Source organism: Poecilia latipinna, unplaced genomic scaffold (genome assembly GCF_001443285.1).
Source record: "Poecilia latipinna isolate Pla-1442-1.1 unplaced genomic scaffold, P_latipinna-1.0 Scaffold437, whole genome shotgun sequence".
NCBI lineage: Eukaryota > Metazoa > Chordata > Actinopteri > Cyprinodontiformes > Poeciliidae > Poecilia > Poecilia latipinna.
In genome coordinates this window covers 85,168-95,156 of record NW_015113053.1, presented here as the reverse complement: position 1 = coordinate 95,156, position 9,989 = coordinate 85,168, and the positions used below count along the sequence as shown (strand labels likewise).

Below are 9,989 nucleotides of genomic sequence, written 5' to 3'. Positions count from 1 at the left end.
AATGAGAAAGATTCAAGTGTAAGGACTTTAAGCAATCGAATAATTTAGTACAATTTATTTCTAACTGTTTCCTGACTTTTTCTTTTTTCCAGAATTGAGATTTGTTTCTGTTCAGGCTGATCTCACATACACGTGCATCTCATCAATCTCTGACAAGGTCTCGGGACACAGAACCTGCGCTTCAGCAGTTCTGTGCTGAGCAGTTTTGAGTGATTAATTTGTTGCAGAAAATGTTTAAGCAAATGACTGAATTGTCACATTTCTTTTTGGAAATGATCGGTTTTGCAATTTGAAGTACTTCTCCTTTTTCAGATTTGTTTTAAGGGTGTTGTCTTTAGCAACCAGATCATCTCGGGGTCACAGTCTGGATGTGACATGAAACTAATGTCATCACAAAGTTCAAAGATGAATCCAAGCAGAGTGTAGAAACCTCCAAAATGTGTGACTGCTGTTTATTGAGTAAACTACAAGACAAGCTGTGTTTTGCTGCCCCCTGGTGGTCTTTAGGCTACAGTATCAAATCGCTCTTTTACTGGTGAAACATGTGGAAAACCTTATCATTTTAGCACAGAACGTATCCAGAAGCAAACCAGGCTGCACAGTTCAGGACAGCACACTTCACTGAGTGAGTGAAATTTGTTCCTCCCTTTTCAATTAAAATTTCTGCCCGTTTATGAAGTCGTTCCATGACAACAGCTTTCAACCATTACGTACTTTTACTTCCATCTCAGTAACTTTTTATGCATTTTGTTGTTGCACTTTATCTAGTAGGACCTTGTCTTTATCACACGTTCTCATGTATGTTATCACATATCATTCAGTGCCTCTATCTGTTGTGGTCTCCTTGACTTATTGGCGATCTGTAAGTCTGATCTGATAAGTAAAACAATGAAAACATTTTAGGATAGCAAATACAAACGTCATGGCCAAACAAACATGCACAACCAATGAGTAACAAATAGGACAAGATACCGGGCCTTGCAAAAATATATATTCAGATTTTGTTACATAGCAACAGCAAACTTCAGCAGTGGCACTTAATTATAAGATGGATGGAAAGTGATAACACAATTTGAAAGTTTTTTCTCTTTTTTTTCTTACAAATAACTATCTTAAAATTGCAGCATCTATTTGTATTCAGCCTGTGTATTCACCTACTTGGTGAATACCTTTTAGAGACACCTTTCACTGGAACTGCAGCTGAAAGTCTTTTGGGACATGTCTACCAGTTGTCCTCATTGAGAGACTGAAGGTTTTCTCTATTCTTCTCTGCAAAACAACTTCGGCTCAATCAAATCAGATTAGAAATGTCTGCAAACATCAAGGCCGTTCCAACCCACAAACATGCTGCTCTGATTTAAACCACTCCACTATATCTTAGGCTGTATATTTAGTGGTTTTTTTAATTGCTGGAAGGCAAATCTTCCACTGATTTAGTCTCATATCATTAGTAGCTTTAACATGCCGTTTCCCGGACCCCATACATTTTCCTATCAACTCTGACGAGACGAACTATCTTTGATATAGAAAAATATATTATTTTCCTTCACATGCATTTCACTAAAGCTTATTATAGTTGGAATATATCAAAATAGGGGGAAAGTTAAATGAACAAAAATAAACAAGGCCATAAAAGACGTAATCAATGGAAAATCGTGACCTCAGATTTTGTCACTGCACGTGACAGGAGAGCAAAAAAAGATTAAGATTTAATCCAGATATTAAAAAAAGGTAAATCTACCATTTTGTTGATGTTTTAATTATATTTAAAGAAACTGTTTCTGATTGTAGTTATTAGATGGCATAGGAATTTAAAAAGTAGATTTAAATATGCATAAACTGAGCTGTACTTTCACAAAGTCACATCTCATGTTGAACACTAAAATTTGTTGCACTTCAATTAAAACAGCTCGTCTTAATGCTTTACGCATACAGAAAGCCACTGTCAATTATTCTAATAAAAATGTGTATCCTGACCTCTAGTGGTGAGAAGAGTTACACACACGTCTACATCCAAGTATGACATAATGCTTCAGAGAATATCCAGTACTTTATGTACGTTTTTAATACAAGCCGCTCCTTTTCATATCGCTAACATTGAAACACCAAAATAATCTTCTTCATCCGAATCTGCTACAGGATGGTCTACCTCCGATACCGACAACCAGTACAGGAACCTGAAACAGCAAATGACAAAGATACAGTATGACTAATAAATGGACAGGTGTCGATTGTTGCCAATGTCTCGTATTGTCCAAATAATAGCTTTGTCTTCACCCCAGGGAGACGAACAGCAGCAGCAGTGAAGAGGCTAAACAGGTGGTGAGAAGAAACAGGAGGAGGTGGAGGGAGAAGTGAGGAGCAGCACCAGGCGCGGTGAGTAACTGCCCTCTTGGGAGCAGAGACAGGTCAAATATCCCCTGCAGCGCTGTGTGGCCTGCCACTGGCCGGGGCGTCACTTAAAGACACAGAGACGCAGAAAGATATGCAAAAACATCGATGGGAGCATCAGTGTAAGTTTTGATCTCTTTTCAAGCTACACGCCTTGCAAAGAGTATTCACACTTTGTCACAACAATCACAAAGGTCCAAGCGACACAAAGCAGAACATAAAAGTGAAGGAGAAGAAAAATTTTTAAATCTTTTTTCTTTAGCAAATAAAAATCTACAAAGCGTAGTGTGAATTTTCAGTTCGTCCTTGTTTCTGACACCCTGAAACAAAAGCTAGACCAATTTATTTAAAAAAAAAATCACCTAATGAATGGACAAATAACTATAATTAGGTGGAGACTTAATAGACAGGACAACTATCAGCACTGTGCGACACTGACCTGGCCTCTGGGAAAGAGTGGCATGAAGAAGAAGTTGTCAAACCATGTTCATGTGTTAGAGTGGTCCAGTCAAAGTCCAGAACAAAACCCGATGCATAAGTTCCAGCAACTAAAATCCCAGCAAATACTTTGATACTTGTGTTTATGTTGGAACAAAATGTGAAAAACCTCATAGTTTATGTTTATTTTTTACTTATCTATAAAATATACTGTAAGTGAGTTTTGGATTTCCAATTTTCAAGTTGCAGATAAAATGAACATTTTGGATCTAAGGAACCAGGCTTTCCAATAATTTGTGAAAATGTTCATACTGCTTATGTTTGTAAACTTTCTAAAGGTGGATAAAACATTTTCTTTAAATTTCAATTAATGATTTCAAGGTGACTGTAATTTAGCTCAGAGGGAAAGTGATATTTAAGCACCAAGAAGTGATTGCCAAAGTGCTTTTAGCACAAATTGTAGCAAATCCAAGATGATTCTGGTTCCGTGTCATATCTGTTCTAGATTCTTTCTCATTTCATAAAGCGATAACTATATATCCCATTCATCTGATGTAGAGTTGTTCTTATTTTGTCTTCCATTGGAACACATTTACAATAAATAAACAGACAATTGATGATAATATTAAGTCCAACTACTGATCAGAATAACTTTATTAGAAAAGTATTTAAAACTTCAGCAAAATGCTGTGTGTAATATTCTGCACTAATATTTATTTATTATTTTACATGATCTAAACAGGGATGAAATCTGCATTAATCTACGTAACTTTCCTTTAAACAGTCACATGTCCCCCATTTAACATAAAAGCCTCAGTTTCTGTTTTACCACTGAACATCTGGCACATCCTGTTACCTGTGACGTAGAAGTAAAGCCTGACAATGGATCGAGTGCCTGAGAAAATCTCACACTGGTAGGTGCCCGTATGCTGAGAGCTGGTTGATGAAATGAAGTAAAGCCTGTCGGGTCCTGCAGTCACCTCCTTAAACTGCTCCGTTTCCTGCGTTTTGAACTGTGGAGGAAGATACAGATGTTGATCTGCAGGAGATGATTCAGACTGTAAAGAGTTTTGTAACATTTGTAGGCTGAGGTCAACAATCTGCTTCAGACATAATTCAAGTAAAGTGAAAAATGGAAATGTCATCCAGTTCTGAAGCTAAATCTGTTTTAGCTGGAGATCCATATGGATGAAAGTGGAATTACTCCTATTATCAGCGGCAGCAGATTCCCATCCACCTTTTAGTTTTATTAAAGATCAACTGTGATACTCAATAAAAATAATTTTGCTAAAAAAAATTTAAACTTATTTATGTTTTCACAATTTGTATTTTCAATGAGTTTTTAAATCTCTTCTTGATTATTTTAATACTCATATGTCTGTAAGTGCGCCTTTTGAACAATTTTGCAACTTCTTATAGTTATTAAGCATGTTTTTAAAGTTACGTTTAGCCTTTGATTGATTATTTTATCTATCAGTATTGCCTTACGTGAATGCCAGACCTTTGCAAAAAAGTGCAATTATTATTTTTGAGTTAGACGAAATATGCTGCTAAAATTAAAATATTACCTTAAACTTTACTTTCAATCTACTTGTGGTATGAATAATTTTGGGCTTTACAAAAACCTGTTCCTAGAAGTATCTACTTATAATTTTACGTAATGATCACATAGAAGATGTTGAGCTAATCCTCTGAGAGTCTGGACATACACAGATCACTGTAGTTTGAGCGTACCTCCTCTGCAAACCTCCAGACCACCTCGATATCATTTGGCAGGTCGAATGGCACATCGCAGCGCATTTCGATTCCTCTACCCTCCATTACTTCAGTTTCTTCAACTGAAATAAACATATAGCCACCCACAAGCGCACAGACAGAGACACACGCACACAGATAACGTTCACAGAGGGCAGAGCTTGCAGTCTGAGCCTTCCTTAATGATAATACTTAAGCCTAGTCTCAGAGGAGTGCAGCAAAAGTGATGATATGCTAAACATTGGCTGAGCTGTACAGGGGTGATACGAACACCGCCGTGTGTGGGAGTCTGCTGTCACCCCGCATAAAGAAGTCATCGACTTAAAGAGAACCTCGAGGGCTCTGTGCAAAAAGATATAATGTGTGGAAATAAAACCTTTCCACTGTCTCATTTTCAAATCCTGACTTTTTAGCTAAGAGCATTTGAAGGATCAAACACAGAGCATTTCAGGGATCAGGATTTATGAAGGGGAAAATATAGTTATTTAAGGATCTGTCAAGTCTGGATTAGCACATCTTCTTTAGCTGTGATGTAACAAAATCTGTCGGGCAGTGAATTACGTTCTCACCTGGACAGTCGAGGGGGAATAAGCAGGAGTCGTACTGGCAGGTGTCGCAGTTGTACGCAGCATCTATGTTCTGAAAACCTGGAAGCATGGAACTAGCGTTACAGGAGGCAAAATTAATCGGTTATGAGCAGGTGATATCTTAAACCTGCGGGAGATAAATCACTTGACGTCTTTATTTTGGATAAATCCAGATTCCCCAAATCTGATGTATGAGAGAGGTCAGGAAGAAAAGTGAACTTCTACCGTCTTAAAACACCTCAAATCTCAGAAACATCAAAGAGGTTTATGCAAATCACAAAAAAGAGTTATGACCCTATAATCACTGCACTGGGTGGTTATTTACACTAAATTAATTATAATTTACAGAGGAAATGGATGAAGGAAGCCATGTGCCACCGGTGATCTTCCTGCTTGATATTCTAAGAGTACAACATGTCAAATAAGTTTAAAATATGATGGTAAAGGAAAAATACTACTGTTGTTTAGGTAATTGCAGTTTCATTATTTTTTTCACTGCCCTATTTGTTCTTTTACTAAGGAAGATCACTAGTCAGACACAGCTTCCTATCACAACCACTTAAATTTACAGGTTCATCAGATAATATTCACATGAACCCCTAAAACACCAGTACGAGTGAAGCTAGTTTCAGAGGGTAGATGTCTACTTTTGGTCTTGATCTCTCCCTGATTGGCTGTTAGCTTCATCTTACTTAACAACAACAACAACAAAAAACTGGTTGATAACAACTGATTAAAAACAAACTTTTAACATTTCCAAAAATCCATCATGTGGCAGCATTTTGGGTAAAATGTGAACGTGCGAGAGGGAAAAGACCTGACATATACTACACAACTGACCTATTTTCAGATAATTCACCTGTGTGTGGGTTTTGTCATGAAGAATCTCTGAACTAAATGCAGCCTGGGGACCTGAAATACCTGGGCTTGACACGCTATTGGCTGCAGTTTGCAAAGCAGTCACTCTTGTATCTTGAGTGCAGATAAGGAGGACCAGGGATGTTCGCTTCTGCGATGGTTTCAAGACAGTTTCCGCTCTGCGTATTAATTTATATTAATGCATAGAGTGTTTTAGTACGGGGTTATTTGTTGTGATCCCCAATTTTTTTTATGACAGATCAAAATAGTGTGTAATTATAAACTGGGAGGTAAATGATTGATTGTTTTCATTTTTTTGTATTAAAAAATATAAACCTGGAAAGTGAGCCATCCATTTTTATCTGCCTCCATGTTTCACAGAGGAGGTGCTGAGCTCGGGTTGTTAGTTTTTACATTTCATCTAAAGCATGTTTGCTCGTGGCACACTGCAGAGGGAAAATGTTTAGCCTTTTCCTTTAACAAATCAACTGTTTTGCTGCTCTTTCAGAGTTGAAAATTAATAGTTGAACTGTAAAGAAATGTGAAACTTTGCATCTTTGCTGCTCCTCCAGTTACCACGAGGCGCTTGGTTACTTCACTTTGTTATGCTCTCCTGCTAGCCAAGCTGGACGACCATGTTTTGTTTGCTGTTGTGCAATTCGTTTTCCATTTTCAAACGATGGAAGAAAAAGTGTGTAGTGAGACCTTCAAAGCTTGGGATATTTTTGAAACCTAAACTTCTCAATAACTTTATTGACCTCCTTGTTCTTCTGGATGCTATCTGCACAAAACTAATTAATCCTTTTACTTTCTCTGCACGACTTTGTACTGGCTTGTAGTTGTCGCATGAGAAAATTGTATGTATTTTGAATTGCACTGTCATTTTGCACTCTATTTTAAGGATATTGTATAAACAGGTTGGCACTCACCACATGGAGGTATACACTGAGTATCTGTAGGGGAAAAAATGAAAGGTTTTCTTCATCACATGATTTGATTTATTGCACATGCGATTTGGCTTCCACAGTGTTTTAAAGGCTGCATCGACATAACTAGATTATCACAGAGAGATTAAAGAGATCAGAGGGAGTGGTGATAATTCAACGTGTGCCTTAGTTTAGATGAAGAGATGAAGGAAAAGTGTAAGAGCCCATGTCTCACCTCTAGGCAGTTTGGAGGCAGCTGCAATGAAATTGTCTGCTGCTTTCTGCAACCTGCTTTCATACACAGTGTCTGGTAGACGGAGGAGAAGGAAGACAGGAGATATTTGTCTCAAAACATCTAGGTGAATCCAGTGCCTCAGGGCATCATTTCGGAAACGTCTAATTTCCGGACCTCGCTTAACAACTCATTCGCTGTCTACTGGAGGAGGTGTTGTAGTTACCCATAATCCACTTTGCCTGAAACTCTCTCGCTATAGGTAAGATCTCTGCTTCTAGGATCTCCTTCAGCTTGCCTTCTAAACCTCCAGCTGCAGAGGGGAAACACATCACATCTTTGCTTTGCTGGAATTAAAAGACAAATAGACTGCTTGCCCCCTACCCACTCTTCCAGCCTCTATCACTGTCTCATTCGTATTGAATATGCGGTCCAGCATCCTGAAGCATTCGTCCACGCTGTTGACGTTAGTCTCTTCCACAATGTAGCCCGTGCACAGCCGACCACTGACTTGCGGCTTGATAAAGCAGATATAGCAGCTCAGAGAGGGGCAAATCAGCAAACTAACACTTGCGAGCCACAAAACAGCCATGCATATTTTTAGCAGGAGCTCCAAACTGAGCAAAATTTTTTGTTTTTCTTCAAATCCAGCTTCCACGGTGACAACATGTGAAGAAATCATAATTCTTCAGGTTGCAAGAACAACTTGAGAGCTTTAAAGACAAATTTTACATACATCCGAATGTCTATGAGCTCGCGGGGTTTGTGTTTGGGTCTGAGAGCAGACAGTATCTCCTGTATTTCCTCCATTCTATTGTCTCTATTCCCCATTTCCTGCTGCCTCAATGCACCAGTTTTACTGCAGAGCACAGAGATGGCGTGAGCCGAGGAGGGAGGTGGCGCAGATGAGGGGGAGAGGGGCAGATAAAAGGGGAGTTAAGCGGTTAGGTATGTGTCAGGACAAAGCAAGAAGGAAGATTGGCAAGAAAATTCAAGTAAAATGAGAATTTCATTTAATTTTCAGTAAACGAGGCAGCTGTGGAAATTGACAGATGGCGAGTCGGGAGCCAGTCAAAAGGGGGAAATGAAGAACAAAAGAGGAACAAAATTAATTGATGAGGTGAAAATTGAATATTTTTCCTGATAAAGTTCAGACAGTTTTTTTTTTCAAGCGAAAAGAAGCTGAAGTCATGAGACAAAGGGAGAGGAGGGGACGGAGGTAAGAGCGGACGCTCGAGTGACAGACAGAAATAAACGAAGAGGGAATAGGACTACAAATCAACTCAACTGCCTCATCGCATCCTGTATCCCCCACTCGCCTCCTCATCCCTACACTCCCCCATCCTTCTTCTCCCCGATCCCTCGCTCCTGGTGCATCTCCATGGCAACCAGACAGGGTGCCTAATACATGAACTTAATATATTTCCAGTGGCAGGGTGAGCTGGGTACTAATGCATTCATCTGTCTCAGCGCAGACAGGCCAATCAATATCAGGCAAGAGTGTTCTCCAGGACCGCCAAAGTCCGATTGTTAGTCAGATGGCTGAACACGGAAAATCCCAAATAACTGGAGTGTGTGTGCGTCTTTCTGGCTGTGCCTGTAGGCTTGTCTCTGGCATGCGGCTCGTTGTCATTATTGTCAGTTTTCTAAAAAGAAAAGAACATTTCTAATTTTCTAGTTGCAATGCGTCAATGGGAACGAATGGGGGAAAAAAAACTAGATTTTTCTCTCAATCAGAGCCAAAACCTGCAAGTTCCGAGTCTGGTTTTACTCTGGAGGTGGAAACGTTTTCCATGTGTCTGAACTCACAAGTCGGACTCTAAAATGATAACAAAACTTCTAAAGAACACGGCCAAACTTGCTAGAGGTTTCTAAAAGCGTCTGATGGCCGAATGAAACCAGCATTAAAGTTTGAGCCACAATATCAAAAGGTAAATTTGATGAATAAAAACAACAACAAAGAACATTATCAGAAGAACACAACAGCTACAATAAAACATATTGGAGGCAGAACCATGATCTGGAGTTCCTTTTCTTCAGATGGAGCTAACATTTTTGAAAAAGTGTGTAAAATTACCATGAGTTTATACCTAAAATCTTCAGATATCTTTGTATTAAAAAAGGTCTGTGGATCTGATAAAGTTGGGTGATTTTTTAAAAAGGGAGAGTGGCAAAACGTTGTCAAGATGTAGCGTGCTGATAGTCTGAAAGATAAAATTACAACAAAAAAAAATGCTTAAAGTCTTTAGCTTATCAGCTAGCACACTTCTCCAACTAAGTTTTGTCAACTTTTTATTTTATTTCCTTCTAATGGATCTGTTTCATTTTCAGTTTAATTGTAGAGGAAATGTCAAAACATTTGGAAAATATGCAATGCAATGATTAGTTGTTTTATTTTATTTTTACATCAGAAAGATGTTGCATTTCAACAGAGGTGTGTATCACTCACACACCGCCAAGGCTCCAGCATTGCTCAGTTTTGATGCACTTAATGAAAAGGAAAGAAAATTTGATGTTACCTCCTGATCGCAGAGTCGACAGAGGGAAATCCCTACATGTGGTAAATTTCAAAGTTCATATTAGTTTCCCTTGACAAGATGGAATGTTGTGTAAATAACTCATAGGCACAAAGGTAACACTTTTAGTTGATGTTTTATTAAAACACTAAGAAAAAAAGAATACTTCTCCACCTTGAAGAAAACTTAAACTTCTTCTCCAGAGTTGACACATATGACGGGGTCACAACCCTCGGCTGTCTTCTTATTGGCCCCCGATCAGAGGCGATAACACAAAGGCAGCCAA

General features: G+C 38.7%; 1 protein-coding gene across 1 annotated transcript; it reads right to left on the bottom strand.

Annotated features, from left to right (window-relative positions):
* Positions 1 to 1,097: 1,097 nt before the first annotated feature.
* On the bottom strand, positions 1,098 to 9,467 carry spaca6 (sperm acrosome associated 6). The gene is made up of 9 exons (XM_015038305.1): positions 7,572 to 9,467; positions 7,414 to 7,500; positions 7,191 to 7,262; positions 6,959 to 6,982; positions 5,154 to 5,231; positions 4,564 to 4,667; positions 3,686 to 3,842; positions 2,278 to 2,458; positions 1,098 to 2,177 (listed from the first exon to the last, which is right to left on the bottom strand). The coding sequence occupies exons 1-9, from the start codon at positions 7,867 to 7,869 to the stop codon at positions 2,084 to 2,086; spliced, it is 1,095 nt and encodes a 364-aa protein (XP_014893791.1). The 5' UTR covers positions 7,870 to 9,467; the 3' UTR covers positions 1,098 to 2,083.
* Between the last annotated feature and the right edge of the window lie 522 nt (positions 9,468 to 9,989).

Excerpts from the sequence above, each read along its gene's own strand:
- spaca6 (XM_015038305.1), bottom strand. The coding sequence starts at position 7,869 with ATGATTTCTTCACATGTTGTCACCGTGGAAGCTGGATTTGAAGAAAAA. Across the intron at positions 7,501-7,571 it reads GATAGAGGCTGGAAGAGTGG|CTGGAGGTTTAGAAGGCAAG; the intron begins GTAGGGGGCAAG and ends TCCCCTCTGCAG. Across the intron at positions 7,263-7,413 it reads TCAGGCAAAGTGGATTATGG|ACACTGTGTATGAAAGCAGG; the intron begins GTAACTACAACA and ends TCCGTCTACCAG.